At 64.0% G+C, this 19,302-nt stretch overlaps 1 protein-coding gene across 1 annotated transcript in view; it reads left to right on the top strand.

Moving 5' to 3' along the window:
• Positions 1 to 19,302, top strand: part of PIEZO1 (piezo type mechanosensitive ion channel component 1 (Er blood group)) — a 107,195-nt gene that overhangs the window by 83,415 nt on the left and 4,478 nt on the right. Inside the window, 26 exon segments of the mRNA XM_065567334.1 lie at positions 662 to 862; positions 1,215 to 1,419; positions 1,836 to 1,859; positions 1,862 to 1,939; positions 2,531 to 2,684; positions 3,082 to 3,325; positions 3,908 to 4,004; positions 4,855 to 5,023; positions 5,474 to 5,563; positions 5,837 to 5,925; positions 6,667 to 6,738; positions 8,698 to 8,795; positions 9,328 to 9,415; positions 9,891 to 9,965; positions 10,525 to 10,697; positions 10,775 to 10,887; positions 11,233 to 11,436; positions 12,140 to 12,398; positions 12,782 to 12,970; positions 13,710 to 14,136; positions 14,430 to 14,532; positions 15,104 to 15,251; positions 15,438 to 15,652; positions 16,074 to 16,232; positions 16,559 to 16,706; positions 18,847 to 19,035. Of these exon segments, the coding sequence (XP_065423406.1) occupies positions 662 to 862; positions 1,215 to 1,419; positions 1,836 to 1,859; positions 1,862 to 1,939; positions 2,531 to 2,684; positions 3,082 to 3,325; positions 3,908 to 4,004; positions 4,855 to 5,023; positions 5,474 to 5,563; positions 5,837 to 5,925; positions 6,667 to 6,738; positions 8,698 to 8,795; positions 9,328 to 9,415; positions 9,891 to 9,965; positions 10,525 to 10,697; positions 10,775 to 10,887; positions 11,233 to 11,436; positions 12,140 to 12,398; positions 12,782 to 12,970; positions 13,710 to 14,136; positions 14,430 to 14,532; positions 15,104 to 15,251; positions 15,438 to 15,652; positions 16,074 to 16,232; positions 16,559 to 16,706; positions 18,847 to 19,035 (4,011 nt within the window).

The following is a 19,302-nucleotide window of genomic DNA, read 5'->3' as shown; positions in this document are numbered from 1 at the left end:
AGCTCACCCGCATTCACCCGCTGTCCACACTGGCCCAGTGAAAACGGGAACCGCCTGCCCCTCCGCCGGGGTCAGCGTTGGCAGCTGTCACGGAGTGTGGGGGAACTCAGGGCCCTGCACCCCCGGCTTCCTGCGATTCACCGTGACTCTCAGCCAGCCAGTAAAGGTTTATTTGGATGACAGGAATACAGTCCAAGACAGGTCTTGCAGGCACAGACAACAGGACCCCCCTCAGTTAGGTCCATCTTGGGGTCCCAGGGCATCCCAGCCCCCCTCTGCCTCCCAGCCATCTCACCAGCCAGCTTCCAACACTCTGCCTTCAGCGACCCCTCCCACAGCCTTTGTTCAGTTTCCCGGGCCAAGGTGTCACCTGGCCTCCAACCCCTTCCTGGGTTCTCATGTTACATGCTCAGGTATTCTCCTTCGGGCAGTCTCCCATCCCCCAATGCAGACTATCCTAGCCACACTCCCCTGTCAGCATTCACAGACCACAGTAAGAACAGTCCCAGTTCGTCACAGCAGCAAAGCCGGTGAATCCATGTGGGCCGTGGGCAGTCCAGCACCTCGCCCATGGCTGGTGGGGTGACCCCTCCTGCCCGCCATGCCCCAAGCCCTCGCTCCCAGCTGGGACTCACCTTCGCCCCTGGCCGTTCCCCTGCAGAACCACCTGCTGGTGCTGATGCTGCTCGTCTTCGAGGCCATTGTGTACCGGCGCCAGGAGTATTACCGCAAGCAGTACCAGCTGGCGCCGCCCGCCACCCAGACGCTCTTCGAGGAGGCGTCGCGTGAGCATCTGGACCAGGGCCTCATCAGCTGCGCCAAATACTTCATCAACTACTTCTACTACAAGTTTGGCCTGGAGGTGAGAGGGCAGGGCTGAGGGCAGCCCCCCAGCCCGGGCGCCAAGAGCGGCGTGTCTATGGGAGCGGGCGCTCCCCAGTCCTGTGAGCAGGACCCCAGCATGGCAGGCAAACCCCCCCGCCCAGACCCTGCCTTCGGAAACGCTCGGGCACTGGCTGTGGGGAATTAACTCCCCCAGGATGGTGATTCCCTGGCGCTGCTGCCCGGGGTGCAGTTCAGGAGGGGGGACACTGCGGGCGCAGGGGGACCCTTGTTCTTCTTGCCCTCAGCTGGCTCGGTGTGGGGAGGGCGGCGCCAGCCAGGCCCCTGGCATGGGGTTGCCGGCAGCTCAGCCCCTCGTCTTCCCCGCCCAGGTCTGCTTCCTCATGACGGTGAACGTGATTGGGCAGCGCATGAACTTCATGGTGATCCTGCACGGCTGCTGGCTGGTCGTTATCCTGACCCGCCGCCGCCGCGCCGCCATCGCCAGGCTCTGGCCCAAGTACTGCCTCTTCCTGGCCCTCTTCCTGCTCTACCAGTACCTGCTGTGCGTGGGCATCCCCCCCGCCCTCTGCATAGGTAAGGCCCAGGGGGCCGGGACCAGGAGAGCGGGGGATGCTTGGAAGCCCTGCTCCTAAATCGCTGCATGGGCAGGAAACCCTTTCCTTCCCCTCTCCCCAATCTCTCCTCAGGCAGGGACCCCTTCCTTCCCCCCCACCTCTCCACAGGCAGAGACACTCCCCCCCCAGATCTCTGCATGGGTAAGAACCCCCTTTCTTCTCACCCCAGCCCCCAACCTCAGCACGGGCAAGGACCCCTTTCTTCCTCCCCTCTGCCCCTCTTATCTCTGCACGGACAAGGGAGTAGCTGCGGGGAGCATTGATGCTTGTGTGTTATCGAACCCCCATCTCTGTAGCAGGCCTGGGAGCAGACACATGGGCATGGTGGGGGCACGTGTGCCCCGCTCCTCCGGTGACCTCTCCTCTCCTTGGCAGACTATCCCTGGAGGTGGAGCCGCTCCATCCCATGAACTCGGCTCTCATCAAATGGATGTATCTGCCCGACTTCTACATGGCGCCCAACTCCACCAACCTCATCAGTGAGTACCCGTCCTCGCCCTGGGCAAGCCCCCGGCCCACGTGGCCCCACTGCTCCCCATGGGACTGGTGCCTCCTCCTTCCCGGCTGTCTGTCCACCCACCCTCAAAGCAGTGCACTGGCTCCTGGGCAGCGCATGTCCCCCCCCGGGAAATGCCTCATTCCAGGCCTTGGGAGCAGAGTCTTGGTTGCCAGTGTCCTTCCCCAGGGGAATCCCACAGGCCTGACTCTCCCCCTGCATATCCCCCCTGCTAGCCAGAGGAACTTGTCTGCCAGCCTCGCCCACTGGCCCCATGACCCGGCCAGCTGGGTATTCACCATGCGCTTCGCACCTCTGGGCATGTCACGGGGAGCAGCTTCCATGGAGGTGAGAACCAGCTGTGCCTCCCAGGCAGGGGGAGGGGCCCAGCGGGGGGTCTGCCCCCTTGGAGGAGGGGCCTGGCTGGGGTCCACCCCTTTGGTGGGAGAAGGAGGGGTCCAGCTGGGGTCTGCCCCCTTGGAGGAGGGGCCTGGCTGGGGTCCATCCAGCTCATTCTCCAAGGTGCCCATGGTGTTGGCATGGTTGGGTCCCTTTGACTCTCTTCTCCCTGCAGGTGACTTCCTGCTGCTGCTCTGTGCCTCCCAGCAGTGGCAGGTCTTTGAAGCCGAGCGGACGGAGGAGTGGCTGAGGGCGGCCGGGGAGAACACGGACCAGCTGGAGCTGGCCAGGGGCAGACCCAACCCGGTGCCCAACTTCATCAACTGCAGGTAGGGGATGGGCAAGCGCAGGTAGCGGGGCCTGGCCTGGGCAACTCCCGGCTCACGTGGGGCTGTGCCGAAGCACCCAGAGGGCACAGGGCCTGCTCCCTTGAAAGCACTGGGCAGGGGGGCTGGGGACCCGCGGGCTGGGGAGCCCTGGCTCAGGGGAGCAGGACATTGCTCTGACGGTAGAGGGCCACAGGGAGGGGATGAGGCATGGAGACCATCTGGCGGCCTGTGGGGCCTCTTGCTCTGCTCCTTGGGGAAGGGGTGTCCTGCCACCCAGACCCCCAGCGGCCCAGGACCGAGCTGCCCACTGTGCCACAGGGATAGGGTGGGAGGGCCGCCCTTGCCCCGCGGCTCCAGGGCTGTCAGCGCTGCTATGAGCCGGCTGCCCTGGCTGCAGGTCGTACCTGGACATGCTGAAGGTGGTGGTGTTCCGTTACCTCTTCTGGTTCGTCCTGGTCGTGGTCTTCATCACCGGTGCCACCCGCATCAGCATCTTCGGCCTGGGCTACCTGCTGGCCTGTTTCTACCTGCTGCTCTTCGGCACGGCCATGCTGCGCAAGCCGGCCAAGGCCCGGCTGGTGCTCTGGGACTGCCTCATCCTCTACAACGTCACCGTCATCATCTCCAAGAACATGCTGTCGGTGAGCACCTGCCCCCGCCGACGCCCCCGGGGAATGGGCACCGGGCACGGCTGGGAGAGCCCTGGCAGGGCCTGGGGGGCAGGGGCACGGCTGGGTTTGCCAGAGCCCAAGGGAGCACCCTCTTAGCACCCCCTATGCACCCTCTTTGGGGCCAGCCCCAGCTCCACTCTGTGCCTTGCCCTGGCCCCTTTCCTCCTTGGTTATCTGCCCATTGCCTGCTCCTCTGGCCCCGTGAAGACATCCCCCAGGGCTGGGTGGGCGAGGGGGGCTCTGCCTTCCTTGTCCGTGCACAGTTCAGAGCCCCGTGTGGCCCTGGGGCCGGATGGGTTGGGCAGGGTTCACGTGCCCCTGTGGGAGCCCCCTCCTCCGTAGGGGCCTTCTGCCTGTGCTTTGGGAAGCCCTGGCGGAGCAGGGCTGGGCATGCGTTTCCTTTAGACACAGGGGAGTGTGGAGCAGAGTGGCAGGGGCCCGAGCGGGCAGCGTGGGGGGAGGGGAATGGTCCCAGGGCCCTTTGGAGCCCTGGCTCCAAGTGGTTGGCACAGCGAGGGGGGGCTGACCCCCTCCCCCACTCTGTCCCGGCAGCTCCTCTCCTGCGTCTTCGTGCAGCAGATGCAGAGCAACTTCTGCTGGGTGATCCAACTCTTCAGCCTGGTCTGCACCGTCAAGGGCTACTATGACCGTGAGTCTCGGGCCGCTGGGCAGAACGCCGGCGGGCAGGCTGTGCTGGCAGGGTCAGCGCGGGCACCCCGGGCATGGCCAGGATCTCTGGGGGGGAGCAGAACCTCATACTAGCCCCCCTGCTCTCTCACACCCCCTGCTGTATGCCAGGGGCTTGGACCATGGGCCTATCCCAGTATCGGGGGGCTGGCAGTGAGGGGCTGGCCCACTGAGGCCTGGGGTCCCCCAGTGTCAAGAGGCTGGGAGGGGCCAAGGCTCAGGGTGTTGTGGGGTTGGAAGTGCGGGGCCCAGCACTGTGGGAGGGGAGCCTGAGGTCTCCCAGTGTCCGGAAGGTGGGGGCTGATCTTCATGCCTGCAGTGTGGAGGTCGAGGCCCAGGGTCTCCAAGGATGTGTCTACACTGCATTGTAGACTGGGGGTTTTCAAGCCCACCCTGGAGTGTCCACACTGCACTGGGCTTACAGGTGCTGAACCTGGGCCTCTCAGCCGTGCTAGCACATCCATACTGCGCTGTGCAGCCCTTCTGAGCCAGGTCCGCGGCTTGAGTTATGTCCACACTGCACAGCGACGGGGCATGGCCCCGAGTCACAACGGGACTCAGGCTGTGACGCTCCCCCCAGCTGGGTGCGAGGACCTGGTTCCTGAGTGCTTGTGACCTGAGTCAGACAGATCTGTGTGTGGACAGAAGAGGGGTGTGGGCTCAAACCCGAGTCAGGACCTGGGTTAGTGTGCTGTGTAGACATAGCCCTGGTGCCGGGGACGGAGTCCGACCCAGCCTCGCGCTGCTGTTTGCCTTGCGGTCGCCGAGCTCCACCTCACGGCCTGAACGGTCCTGTCTCTCTGCTTTGCCAGCCAAGGAGATGGGCAAGGACCAGGACTGCTCGCTGCCCGTGGAGGAGGCTGGCATCATCTGGGACAGCATCTGCTTCTTCTTCCTCCTCCTCCAGCGCAGAGTCTTCCTCAGTTACTATTTCCTGCACGTCATGATGGAGCTCCAGGCCTCGGCCTTGCAGGCCTCCAGGTGGGGGCGGCATGGCCAGGGGATGCATGCTGGTGGGGCAGGCTGGGAGCCCCCTCACAGCAGGGGCGGGGGGGAGGATCTCCCTGTGAGGTGCGATCCCCAGCGCTTCTGCCACCGGCCCAGCCTGTGCTGAGAACCGGACTGGCATGGAGGTGGCATTCCCTGCTTGTGCCCCCGGCAGAGGCTGAAGGTCGCATTTCCCCCAGCTCCCATGGAGCGCCGGGGACTGGAGGCCCTAGTTCCTGTGGGGCCCCGCCCAGAGGCCAGCAGGGGCTGGAGAGCCTGGGGCCCCAGGGGAAGTTGGAGGTGCCAGTACTCTGCTCCTGGATCCCTTGTGCCTTGAGCTCTGGGCGCGGTGTCCCGGGGGCGGAGGTTGTCTCGCTGCAGCGCCTGGGCAGGGGGCAGCGTGCGGGGGGTGCCCCGGCTCACTGCCCCGTGCTGTCTCCGCAGAGGATTCGCGCTGTACAAGGCCAGAACCCTGAAGAGCATGAGTTCCCACCGGCACGCCGAGGAGAAGTCGCTGGCCCAGCTCAAGCGACAGTGAGTCAGCCGAGAGGGCGGGCCCCGGGCCGGGGGTTCTCGCTGCCCACAGCCCCTCTGCAAACGGGGGCCTGGGGAACGGAGGCTGGCCGCCTGGCTCCGTGGGGGGGAGATGGACCCCCCCAGCTGGGGGTAGGGGAAGAATTGGGCAAGGAGAAGGTCTCCTGCACCTGTGGCTGGGGCCCCTGTGTGCTGGCTGTGATCAGACAGCTGGCTGGAGTGGGGGGACAGACAGCGCCAGCGCCCGCAGCTGCTCTGTGTTTGTGGCTGCAGGATGGAGAGGATCCGGGCGAAGCAGGAGAAATACCACCTGGGGCAGCGCCGCAGTGACTCTGCCGAGGCCCCGGACGAGGACCAGCCAGGTGAGAATGGCAGGGCCGGCCTGGGGCACCACAGCAGCGGCAGCATCTCGAGCCCAGCGCTAGCTCCTGCTGCCACCCCCAGGGAGTCCTGTGCACCCAGTGCCCTTTACCGGGCTGGTATCCCAATGGGAGCCTGGCTGGGTAGGACGGGCTGGAGAGAACTGGCAGTGGCTTTTGGGGACCTGGGGTGCACAGGGTGGGGCTGCATGGCCCACACCCAGTGTCCTGGAGAGTCAGGTGGCCCATAACCCCCCACGCTGAGCAGAAACATCTGTCTGTCCCTCCCTCCCGCGTGTGTCTGTCATTCCCCTGCCCCAGGAAGCCCCACATCCATGCCCATTCTCCCGCAGACCCTCCCTTAGCCGTGCAGCGAGGTGGTTTGCCCTCAGATGGTGCCACCCCAGGATTCATGCCCCCACAGCAGCGCTAGTTCCTTTGCCGGCCTGGGCGCTCCTGGGGCCACGACTCTGTGCTGTGAAGAGTGCGAGCAAGCTAGAGGTCCTCCCTCCCTGCCCCACTCCCCCCCAAGCAGCCTCAGAGGCTGGGTCGGGCACACCGGGCGTGTTCATTTCCACCCAGCGCGTTGGGCATGGCCGGTCACCTCCCCTGCTGTGCCCTGCCCAATTCCGAGATCTGTGCCATGGTCTTGACTGCCGTGGGGCAGGGTGCGAGCTGGTGCGGCCGACAGGCGTCCAGCCCCGGCCGACTTGGTGCTCACCCTCTGATGTGCCCGTTCCGCAGAGCCAAGTGGCGAGAAGGACCCTTCCCGGCAGAGGAAGAATTGGTGGCGGCCCTGGTTAGACCATGCCGCAGGTACTGCCCCCGCCCCAGCATGGAGCACTAACACGGGCGACTGCCCTCAGCTCTAACCTTTCTGGCAGGGGGTCACTAACGCCTGCGGGGGGCTGCAGCAGGGGCAGGGCCGATCTCCCTCTGCAGCTCCAATGGTGCCTTCGTCGCGGCTGGCGCCGGTGCTGGCAGTCTGTCCTGCCCTGCGTGGCCCCGAGCCCGGCTCCTCCCGCCTCTGCTTCCCACCCACACCCTGGGGTGCTAACCTGGTGTTTCTGTGCTTGTCGGTACTAATCAGTGAGGGGCTTGGGAACAGATCCTAGGTGCCCATTGGAGCCCCTTTGTAGACAATCCCCCCTCCCCCCCCCCACCCCCCCCGAGCAGAGGGTCCTTGGAACCAGGCTTCAGGCTTAAACCTAGGCGGGGCTGGGTCCCGTGAGCGAACCGTGCAGCTAATCTGTGTGTAGCACAGCTGCCCCGGAGCACTCGCCTGGGGCCCTGCCTACAGGGGCCTGTGCCATTCAGCTCTCGTGCGCACCGGTTCCTCCTGCGGAAGTCACTGGTGCAAGCTGGCACATGGCCCCGGCCAATCCCCGAGTGCCTGGCCGTAGAGGTGCCAGCGTGCTCCGTGAGCGCTGCGCCCCAGGGCGCTAGCCGCAGGCTCCGGGGCTGCTCGGTGGCTGATTGGGATGCAGCTGTTTTAATTCTCATCCGGCAGAGCGCTTGGTGGCTCTTCGGGGACTCCACTCTCGGTGCGCGGGTGCGTGAGATCGGATTCTTTGGCCATCAGTGTGAACAGGGCCTGTGCCCATGCCCTAGCTGTCCTCCCCCAACCCTCCGCCCAAGGGCATAAAGGGCGCGGAGCCGACCCAACCGGCCCTCGGTTCCTTCTGACCCCCGGTAAGGGAGGTGTCCCTTGTACCGTCCTCTCCTCCACCGGGGCCTGATAGAAGGGGCCCTCCCTTGGAGGAAGTAAAGTCCTCTTCCTCCTCCTGTGCTGGGCAGAGCAGGGCTCAGCTCCCACCCTAGCAGGAAGAGCCCTCACAGGGAGCTTGGCGAGTCACGCCAGCAGAACAGAATAATTCCAGGACACCTCCACGCTGCCCGTGGCCTTTGCTGGTAGAGACCAGCGGTTCTCCCCGGGTGAAGGCGTGGTAGGAGCTAGCCACGTTCGACCCACCGCGCCATGGTTGCGCTCGTTCCACTGGAGCTGAGGCAGCCTCTGGGGCCTGCCTGAAGAACGTCCCCGTTGCTGAAAGGCAAGGCAGCCCCGCAGAGCTCGTGCTACCCCCCTCCAAGACACTGCTTGTTGGAAGAGGCCTCCAGGTAGGAGTCCCATTTTGGCTGCTGGTGAATTCCTGCCCACCTCCACGCTTGGGAGCCATCAGGAGCAGGAGCCGGCCGGGCAGCCGCCCAGAGAGGACCGTTCCTGACCCTGCAGCAGGAGTGGTTCCTCGAGCTGCGTTCTCCATGTGGCTTCCACGCCCTGCCCGCTTTCTCCACTGCTCCTCTGGGGTCCCGGGGAAGGACCTGGGGCATCGGGCTCCCTTTGGGCCCTCGGGTGAGGGTGCGAGGACATCTAGGGCGCAGGCAGGACCCCGCGGACAGGCTCGGGTCACGTGCAGCGAGAGTGGAGTCCGTGGGGAGCCCGCCGGGAGGAGCACCGTAACTGGGGTAAGCGGCTGCTCGCTGGGTTGCACTGATGGTGCCCTGAGATACGCCACGCTCAGGGCCGCCTCCAGGTGGGCTCTGCCCCCAGAGTCATAAGCCTGACGTCACCTTATCCTGGGCTGAGCTGGTCAAAGCCCCACAGAGCCATCAGTGCTGTGGGGCCTAGTCTGAGCGCCATTTCCCTCCCCTCCCCTCCCCCCAGGAGTTGGGGGGGGTGGGGGCGGGGACCTTCCCTCCTGGGCTGCGTCCTCTGCAGGACCCTCCATGACACCGGCTGTTGTGTGTTGTCTCCCCCTCCCCGGCTCCCCACAGTGCTGCACTCGGGTGAGTATTTCCTCTTCGAGTCGGACAGTGAGGAGGAGGAGGCCAGCTTGGAGGAGCAGAAGCCAGCCAAGCAGAGTGCGTTCCAGGTAAGGGCAGCCCCCAGCCGGCCCTGCTGGAGCCGGGCAACTACCTGCTAGCCGTGGTCATGGCTGGACAAACTGGGTGTCCGTCCGTCTGTCCACTCTGCTCATCTGTCCGTCCGTCCATCCGCATTCTGTCCACCTATCCCTGTCCTTATCCGTCTGTCTCTCCTCTGTCCAGCCCCATCCCCCTCTCCCCCCCTGTGCCTGTCCGTCTCCACCCCGCGTCCTCTTTCCCCCTCCTCGGCCAGGCTGCAGTGATGGCCCCCGGGTCAGCGTGGCAGTGCCGTCCCTGGGGATAGACAGGACCAGACTCCAGTGCAGGGCGGGTTTGCAGACACCCTGGGTAGTTTATGGATGATATTTTGGCACAAACCTCTGAGAAGCTCGTGTCTGGGCAGGAACCGCCCCCCAGCTGCCCGCCTGCCCTCTGCTCACAAGGAGGGGCAGCGGGCAGGTTGGTCCTGGGCAGGCCATGCCTGCGGTGGGGCTGGCGGCTGCCGGACACTGAGCTCTGCACCTTGTCTCTCGGCTCCAGCTGGCGTATCAGGCCTGGGTGACCAATACCAAGTCTGCACTGAAGGAGCGACAGCGGCAGGACCGGGAGGATGCTGAGTCGCCAGCAGGTGGGACTGGCTTGCCCTCCTCTGCCCCTTGCCCGGCTCGCCCTGGCTGGGATAGATGGGGCAGGGAGCCCTCTGGGCTCGCCATGTGTCCCTTCCCAAGCTGGGATGAGCCCTGGCTGGGCATGTCCTGTCCCTTGGAGGGGAGAGCGTGACGGAGGGGGCGTCACACCTGGGGAGGCCAGCAGCATCCCGGCCCCACGTGGCGAAGGGGTGTCCTTCCCCATGACCCCAATGGCTCCATTTCCCTCCCTGTCCTTCCCCCCTCCTCTCTGGGGCCCCATTCCCCTCCCCACGAGGTATGTGGTAATCCTTGCTGGAGAGGGGCCCTGCTCCCCTCCCATTGCCCACAGGCCCCAGAGGAGCCTTGTCGTGGGCCAGCCCGAGGGGGTGATGACGGCGAGCCCCATGGAGGCTGAGCATGACCGTCTGGGGGTGTCAGGCTGGTTTCAGGGGCGTAACCCGCCCTGCCTTGCAGGGGACGGCGGAGATGGAGACGTCTGTGAGGCCGAGACGCCTGAAGAGCCTGAGGACCAAGAGGAGGACGACACAGGTGGGTGGGAAGCTCTGGAAGATGGGGAGAGCTGGGGGTTCACGTCCCCTATGGCATGGGCACCCCATAGCCCTGACTGCCTCCCCCCCCGTGCCAGGCCCCACTCCCTCCCCCAGCACACCCAGAGTGGGATCTGCCAGAGAGCGCCCCATGGGGACGACCTGCCCTGCTCCCCCCAGGGCCTGGGGAGGGAACGTGCCCACAGCCAGCAGGGCAGCACAGCCATGCCCCAAGGGGATTGACAGGGGGTGGGGGGGCTGCCAGACTGGACCCTGCTCTGTGCCAGGCAGGGGGCACCACTCACCCTAAGCACAGCGCGGTAAGGCCAGGGCTGTGTGTGCCTCCAGCCCCGCTCTGGGCTGGGTGTGGGGGGCTCAGCCAGGCGCCTGGGGTCCACCTCGCCTCCGGTGCTGCCGGGCCCTTGTGAAAGCAGCCAGACGCTGAGTGAGCCATGGGGGAGACCAGCCGGGGCCCTCCCTGACCTCCGGGTGGCCGGGGGCCCCTCCCCAAGCTGGGTGCCGCGGTTCCAGAAAGCAGCTTCCCCTCCCCGTCCCTGCAGAGAGAAGCAACATGGTGCAGCGGGCGCTGAACATGGTGCGTTTCCTGTGGGTGCTGTGCCAGGCCACGGTGGACGGGCTCACCCAGTGGCTCCACGCCTTCACCAAGGAGCACAGGGACATGTCCACCGTCCTGTGGGTGGAGAGATACGTCCTCACCCAGAAGCTGTGCCAGGTAGGTGTGGGCGGGGGGAGGAGCGCTGCAGGCGCCAGGCCGAGGGGCGCTGGGTGACGCTGCTGTTCCCCTGGCAGGGAGACGAGGTGCACAGCGGAGTCCTGGACGACCTGTACCAGCCGGCGCCGGGCGACGAGACAGGCCTGCAGGCGGCCGCCACCGTGGACTCTCACAACAGCATGGCTTCAAGGCAGGTGCATAGATGGCCTAAGGGGCCCGGGCAGGGGCAGCTCGGCCTGGAGCCGGGTTACTCTGTTTCCTTCTCTGCAGCCTGCTGCCCTCTCCTGCCACCTCTCTGCCCCCCAGGTGATCCCTCCCCCATGGCAGCCAGGTCTGCTGCTCCTCCCCTCCTGCCACCTGTGCTGTTGCTGCATGACCACCGGGGGCAGCACTATGGCTCTCTCCCAGCCACGCCAACCCTGCCATGCCCAGCTCCGAAGCCCAGCATCGCCCAGGCCGGGGGCTGTGGTGCTTCCCCCAATGCAAGCCCTGGCGGTTCAGAGAGAGCCTGACCCTGTGCTCGTTGCCCTCCCAGTGGGTGCGAAGGAGGCGACCTTCTCAGCAGTGGGGCTGAGGGCACCGACGACACCATCTCCCCCCTGACAACCGGCTACCACAGTGAGGAGCAGATAATGGCCCTGAGCTCCCAGGAGGAGGTGGAGCGGATCCAGGGGTCTCAGGAGCTCCTGGTGTATCCCAAGCACCGGACCCGAACGGCCAGCGAGCTGCTCTCCAACAGGTAGTGGAAGGCTCAGAGTGAGAGCCGGGTCCGTGCAAAGCATTGTGGGAAAGCCATGCAAATTAGCATGGCTCTGGCTAGGAAGGACCTAGCCTCCGAAGCCTGCAGCAGGCACCTGCTCACCGGGATGTGCTCGTTAGTTTCACAGTGTGCAGGGCGGCCTCTAGTGGCAGATGTGTGTCTGCGTCGCTGCTCCGCCATCCCCCATGGCCGGAAGCTCCGGGCAGTACCCCTGGGGCGCGGTGTTCTGCACACAGAGGTGAGAGACCCAGTTCGGTCTGTGCATTGATCTCCCAGGAACTCAGCCAGCCCCGGGAGAAGGGGAGCCGTTGGACTACTCTGGGCTCCTGGAGTCCCGTGCAGCTTGCCTGAGCCAAAAGACGGGCAGTGAAAGGGCGGCAGGCGCTGGGGACTGGGGGCATCCCTGGGGAAGGCGTTGCTAGGCTCCCAGCCTGTCTTTTCTCTCGGCAGGCAGAGCAGGCCTGTACACGAAGAAGTCCCAGCTCCCGTGTAAATGGCACTTGCTCTAGGGGGGCACAGCACCCCAAACACAGGCCTCTGCCATTGGAGAGGGTTCCCCTTAGCTGGTAGCAGAGCCAGTCGCTGGGCTCGGCCACTAGAGGGCGACACTGGGGCGCACCAGGCGTATCCCCGGATCCCGCAGGCAGGAGGATCAGCCCACGTCTGGCTCTGTGCTTCCCAGGCAGAAGTACTTCCAGGAGCTGGAGGAGTCGGAGCAGTTCTACCGGGCCCAGAACCGCTTCCTCAAGCTGCTGCTGGCCCTGTACCACTTCGTGGCTGCCCATTCCGAGCTGCTCTGCTACTTCATCATCATCCTCAACAACATGGTGTCGGCTTCCGTCATCTCCCTCTTCCTGCCCATCCTGGTCTTCCTGTGGGCCATGCTCTCCATCCCGCGGCCCAGCAAACGCTTCTGGATGACAGCCATCGTCTTCACCGAGGTGGGTGCCCGCTGCAGGCTGGCTCCTGGGCTGCCATGTGGAAGCCAGCCTTCACTCTGCCCCCCGGCGGGCTGGGGCCAGGGCCGGCTCCAGGCACCAGCCTGGCAAGCAGGCGCTTGGGGCGGCCGCTCCGGAGAGGGGCGGCATGTCCAGCTATTCGGCGGACGGTCCCCACTCCCGCTCGGAGCGAAGGACCTCCCGCCGAATTGCCGCCGCAGATCGCGATCGCGGCTTTTTTTTTTTTTTTTTTGGCTGCTTGGGGCGGCCAAAACCCTGGAGCCGGCCCTGGCTGGGCGGAGCCCTGGGTCCTGCCTGGCTGCGTGGTGGGGTGAGGCTGAGCTCTGGGGCTGCGCGTGGGGACTGATCCCCTCTCCCCTCCGCAGGTGATGGTGGTGGTGAAATACCTCTTCCAGTTCGGGTTCTTCCCCTGGAACAGCTACTCCTCACTGGTGCGGAACGATGCCAAGCCCTTCTTCCCGCCGCGCATCCTGGGCCTGGAGAAGACCGACCGCTACCTCAAGTTTGACCTTGTGCAGCTCATGGCTCTGTTCTTCCACCGCTCTCTCCTGCTGGTAAGAGCTGGGGGACGTGGCGGCCGGTGCGTACGGCTTGTGGCTGAGCTGCCGTGGGGCCACCTGCCTGAGCTCTTGGGAGCCAGGCCTTGAGACTCACTGCCCCAGGCAGGGACATGGCCCTAGCGCTGGGTCCATCAAGCTCCAGGAAGCATGGTAGCAGAGGTGGGGTGCTGGAATTTGGGGTGGCAGCCTTTCCCAAAGCTAGGGGTACACCCCTGGGGGTGTAGGTCCAGGTGGGGGCACAGATAGCCTCTGAGTGGCTCCCCGGCAGAGAAATCAGTCGCTCGTGGTTCTGGCCATCTTTGAGCAGTGAGGCCAGTGTAACCAGTCCAGCACGTCTGCCTGAGGTCAGGGCGCTGGAGACAGTCGCTCGGAAGGGGGTGTCACCCCCCCCCCCAGGTTTCAATAGGTGCCAGCGGTGGTACCTTAAGAGATTTGGGAAGGAAGTGGGAGGGTCAGGCTCTGCAGTGTGATGGGGGCATGTGGGGGCACAGTGCTAGCTGGGGAAGGTGTACATCCTGGTGCCCGGCCTCTGACAACACACAGGGGTCGCGGGGGGTCTTGTTTCACTCGAGGGGGCTCAGCTTCCGAATCCTGGGAAGGGCCTAGTGAGGGATAGCACAGCCGGACATGCCATGCCAAGCTTCAGGCCTGGCACCACAGTGCCCTGAGCCCGACCCCCAGCCCCTCATCCCCAGCCGGCTGGCACTGACCCTGGCTGCCCCCTTCCCTGCAGTGTTACGGCCTGTGGGATCACAAGGAGGATGCCTTCGCCAAGTGGAAGCGCGAGGCCGAGCGGGCGGAGGAGGAGAAGCGCGAGGCCGAGCGGGCGGAGGAGGAGAAGCGTGAGGCCGAGCGGGCGGAGGAGGAGAAGCGCGAGGCCGAGCGGGCGGAGGAGGAGAAGCGCGAGGCCGAGCGGGCGGAGGAAGAGAAGCGCGAGGCAGCAGAGCCGGCAGTGGAGCCGCCACCCGTGCTGGACAGGGGGGACGGTGCGGAGCCCCCAGCAGCGAATGGGGCAGAGACAGAGGTGGTGGCAGCAGGACTGGAGCTGCAGGAGAAGGGGGCCGGGGAGGGGGAGAATGGGAGCCATCTGCGCTTCCGGAAGAAGAAGAAGGAGAAGAGGAGGTGGACCAAGAAGTGGAAAGCAGCAGCAACAGTGGCAGGTACATGGGCGGGGAGGGCCTGGGGGTGCGAGCACATTCCCTACTGGGGGGCACTAAGGACCCTGGCAGGGTCGCTGGGCCATTCTGCTGGGATCTCCCTTAGAAACCCTGGCACTGTGGGGACCCGCTGCCAGAGCGGGCTGGGGGGTGCCCATCTAGGCCACTCTGGGGCCGTGCAGAGCAGGGCGCTCTCCCGCCCCACCCATCCAAGAGGCAGACTCCCACATGCTCGCTGCCCCCAGCCCAGCAGGGCCGGGCATGCTGGGGGCTAACCCTTGATTTCTGAACGGCAGAGGAGGAGGAGGAGGAGAAGGAGAAGGAAGAGAAGAAGCAGAGCCCAGCCCGGGAGAAGCTGAAGGCTGCTGGGCTCAGAGTCAAGCTCTTCCTTCTAGCTGTGTAAGTGACCCCAACCCTCAGCCTGGAGGGACAGCCTCTGAGCCCGCCACCACCGCACACCCTGACCCCCCCCACTGTCCCTGCCACCCCCCATCCCCTCGATTTGTCAAGTGCGGGAGGGGAAGAGATGCCCACTTCTATGAACCAAACATTTGATTTGCTTGATGGTTGCTGGCGGGCCCCTGGCAGCCTGGCGGGACCCAGGGGGTGGGGCCCTGCCCCTCAGCTGCCTGGGGGGGACCCGGGGGGTGGGGCCCTGCCCCTCAGCTGCCTGGGGGGGACCCGGGGGGTGGGGCCCTGCCCCTCAGCTGCCTGGGGGGGACCCGGGGGGTGGGGCCCTGCCCCTCAGCTGCCTGGGGGGGACCCGGGGGGTGGGGCCCTGCCCCTCAGCTGCCTGGGAGGGACCCGGGGGGTGGGGCCCTGCCCCTCAGCTGCCTGGGAGGGACCCGGGGGGTGGGGCCCTGCCCCTCAGCTGCCTGGGGGGGAACCCGGGGGGTGCCCTGGCTGAGCAGTCCAACCAGTCTGAGTTCCTCTATGAATATAGAATCAATGATTCCTCGCCTACTTTCAGGGCACAGAACATGTACCAGCCACTGAGGGGCTTCTTCTGCGCCATCCTGCACACCAAGTATCAGGCTGCTACTGACGTCTACGCCCTCATGTTCCTGGCAGACGTGGTCGACTTCATCATCATCATCTTCGGCTTCTGGGCCTTTGGGGTAAGCCGGGCCCCAGGGCTGGGCTGGCCACGCCCCCGGGGACCTGCAGCGCCCACTGCTCCAGGCCAGACACCCGCCTCGCTAACCTGCTCCAGCCTCCCTACGGGGCTGGAGCCCGGGCTCCCCAGCCGGGCCCACGGCTAGGTGTTGTGCCCTGTAATGGCCCATCTCCCTGGCTTCCCCCAGAAACACTCGGCCGCTGCCGACATCACCTCCTCGCTGTCGGACGACCAGGTGCCAGAGGCCTTCCTGGTCATGCTGCTCATCCAGTTCTCCACCATGGTCATCGACCGAGCCCTCTACCTCCGCAAGACCGTGCTGGGCAAGCTCATCTTCCAGGTCATCCTGGTCTTCGGCATCCACCTCTGGATGTTCTTCATCCTGCCAGCGGTCACCGAAAGGTAGTGCGGCCTCGGGGAGGTGGGGCAGCCATCGTTCGGTCCGGAAGACGAGGGCACTGCACAGCGCTCTGCTCCCAGAGTATCCCAGCCCAGACCCTCGCAGCTCCAGAGGGGAGCGTGGCCCTGTGGTCAAAGTCCAGGTTCTAGGGAGTCAGGAAGCCTGGGTTCTATTCCCATCTTGCCATTGGTTTCTTTGGGCAGGTCATTCCCTGGGGGGGTGCAGCTAGATGGGTCAGCGTCTGCAGACAGGACGTACGTGCTCAGTGCGAATGGTTCATTACACAGCCCCTTAATGCGCAGGCTGCGCGGGGTCTGGCCCGGCCACGCGGGAGCTGAGAACTGTCGTGATACACAAATTGCCCTGACACCTGCCGGCCTCCTCGTCTCACTGACGTCTCTCCCTCCGGCTCTGCCCATGCAGGATGTTCAGCCTGAACACAGTAGCCCAGCTGTGGTACTTCGTGAAGTGCATCTATTTCGCTCTGTCGGCCTATCAGATCCGCTGCGGCTACCCGACTCGCATCCTGGGCAACTTCCTGACCAAGAAATACAACCACCTCAACCTCTTCCTCTTCCAAGGGTAACGGGGACCTGCCCTTTGATCTCAGCGGGGGTGGGCTGCACCCCAGCCCTCCTGCCTCTGAGCCTCGTTCCCCAGGAGCGTGTGCAGAGACTGTACAGCACCAACGCCAGGGATAGGAGTGAAGAAGGATCCTGTATCCAAGGGGTGCTTCCCAGGACCCTGGGGGAGGTAGAATGGGATGGCCCAGCTTGGCATGTGGCCAGGACCCCAGGGCTGCCAGTGAGCAGGAGATCCTGGGGAGGGGCACCCAGGGTGGACAGAGGGCAGCTGGTTCCCCCCAGGGTGCAGCCAATGACCGCTCACTTTCTCCTCGCCCACGGCAGGTTTCGCCTGGTGCCCTTCCTGGTGGAGCTGCGGGCCGTGATGGACTGGGTCTGGACCGACACCACCCTGTCCCTCTCCAACTGGATGTGCGTGGAGGACATCTACGCCAACATCTTCATCATCAAGTGCAGCCGGGAGACTGAGAAGGTAGGGCTCCCCGTCCCTGCTGCCTTCTCACCACCCTGCGCCATGCCGTGCTGGAAACGGAGAACTGGCACCACCCGCCTTTTGGGAAAGGAGGAACCTAGGCAGGAAGGATGGGCTCCTCCTAAACCCAAGTGGAGCCAGACTGCTGGCCTGTCTAACTACAAAGGCCGGAGAGGGTTTTCTAAACTAAGCCGACAGGTGTGGAGGAGCACACGGTTCAGGCAGACACATCCCGTAGGGGTGAAATCATTGAAGGGGGAACTCTGTATCCTGGGAAATAGGACAGGAAGGAAGCGGGTAACGACCAGGGAGGAGCTAGTGAGGAACAGTCAAACGTCCAAGAGTCTCATTGAAATCTAAGACAGGAAGGCAAGCAGCTGACTAGTGACACAACGTACAAGTGCTTCTCTACGAATCCGGACAGGCTAAATACCAAGCAGGGTGATCTAGAACGGCTGGCGTGAAATGAGGCTATTGATCGAATAGGAAGGCCGGACACCTGGTGGAACGGTGATAATCAATGGGGCGTAATAATAGCTGAATGACAGAGTAGATCGCCCTAGTGGGGGAGGGGCGCTGTGTGGGAAAACAGAGTCAATATGGTAAAAATCTTAAATGAATCAAAGCGTCCCTGAGGATCTCTGAGGTGAGGAATTCCAGGCCGGCATGCTCAGAGCAGAGCCACGGGAAGGTACTGCCGACCACCTGGCCAGGATGGCGATGGGGATGGTGACGTGCGCAGGGAGATTTGAGAGGCTACGAAAACAGAAAACCCAGTGATCCTGAGGGTTTTCAACTCTCCCTGTATTGACTGGGACCGTGTCACCACATGTTACGGACCAAGCCATGCACACTGGAAAAATAATCCTAACGGTACATAAATGAGCTGTTACCGCTCCAGAAAGAGATCTTGGCGTCGTTGTGGCTAGTTCTCTGAACACATCCACTCAGTGTGCAGCGGCCCTCAAACCAGCTATGTCAGGACTGGAAAAGGTACAGAGAAGGGCAACGAAAATGATGAGGGGTCTGGAGAAGCTTCCATGTGAGGAGAGATTAAAAAGACTGGGGCTGTTCAGCTTGGAAAAGAGACGACTAAGGGGGGATGACAGGTCTATACATTCATGACTGGTGCGGAGACAGTAAATCAGGAAGTGTTATTTACCCCTTTACATAACACAAGTACCAGGGGTCACCCAACGAAATTAATAGGCAGCAGGTTTAAAACAAACAAAAGGAAGTATTTCTTCACCCAATGCACAGTCAACCTGTGGAACTCCTTGCCAGGGGATGTTGTGAATGCCAAGATTATAACAGGGCATAAAAAAAGAAAAGAACTAGATAAGCTTATGTAGGATAGGTCCATCAATGGCTATTAGCCAAGACGGTCAGAGATCCCACACTCTGGGTGTCCTGGGGTATCTATTTGCCAGAAGCTGGGAGTGGACGACAGGGGATCTCTTGATAATTGCCCTGTTCTGTTCATTCCCTCTGAAACATCTGGCACTGGCCACTGTCGGAAGACAGGATACTGGGCTAGATGGACCTTTGGTCTGACCCAGTCTGGCCGTTCTTATGCCCAGGCCTGGGGACTTGAAGCTGAAAGGGTAATAGGGACAGGGTGGGGTGGAGAACATGAGGGGGCAGGGCAGGTGGGTAAGCTGGGTAGGGCGGGGGGCTGGGTGGTGTAGCAGGCTCTTTCTGAGTTCCAGGACAAGTGAAAGGAGTTTGAGGATCTCAGCTCAGTCCCTGGCATTTCTTCAGCCACAGAATGTGACTACATCTGATTCAGCGGGCAGGCCCTGCTTGGCGGAGTCGACTGGCAGAGCAGGAGGCTATGGGTTGGGGCTTGGGCATCAGCTGAGCTGCGTTGCAAGGAGCCCAGGGTAGAATAACAGGGGGGCTGGGAGCTGGGATTGAGGGGTATCCACAGGGGTGTGTGGGGAGACCATGCACTCCGCAGTCACTCAGGTTTTAACTGAGCGTGATCCTCGTCCCTCCCCCATATTCCTCCTCTGCCTCCCGGAGGGTGGGAAAGGCCTTGAAATGAGCTGTTAGCACAGCCGGGGCGCCAGAGAGGGTCTGTCCCTTCCCAGGCTGGGAAGCCCCACTGCCCCGAGCTGAGCCCGCCCTCTCCCCACAGAAATACCCCCAGCCCAAGGGCCAGAAGAAGAAGAAGATTGTCAAGTACGGCATGGGCGGCCTTATCATCCTCTTCCTCATCTGCATCATCTGGTTCCCGCTGCTCTTCATGTCGCTGGTGCGCTCCGTGGTGGGCGTGGTCAACCACCCCATTGACGTCACCGTCACCCTCCAGCTGGGGGGCTACGAGGTAATGGCCAGGCCAGGCCCTGGGCGTCCCGGACCCCCATGGCTCTGATCACCACCAGGGCGGTGCCGGGGCCCTGTTCAGCCCTGGCTGCCCAATGGCCCAGATACTGGGTGGTGAGAGGGAGGGGGGGGTGGGAACCTTTCTGGGTTTGGGCTCAGACTCCCCCTTGGGGGGATAGGGAGTGAGGGCCGCTGGCTGGGGATGCCTGGCCTGCGCGTGGCTTGGCCGCCCTGTGCTCCCCTTGCCACAGAGGGGGCAGGCAGGCTG

This window comes from Chrysemys picta, chromosome 14 (assembly GCF_011386835.1).
Source record: "Chrysemys picta bellii isolate R12L10 chromosome 14, ASM1138683v2, whole genome shotgun sequence".
Lineage (NCBI taxonomy): Eukaryota > Metazoa > Chordata > Testudines > Emydidae > Chrysemys > Chrysemys picta.
This window is presented reverse-complemented; position numbering and strand designations above follow the sequence as displayed.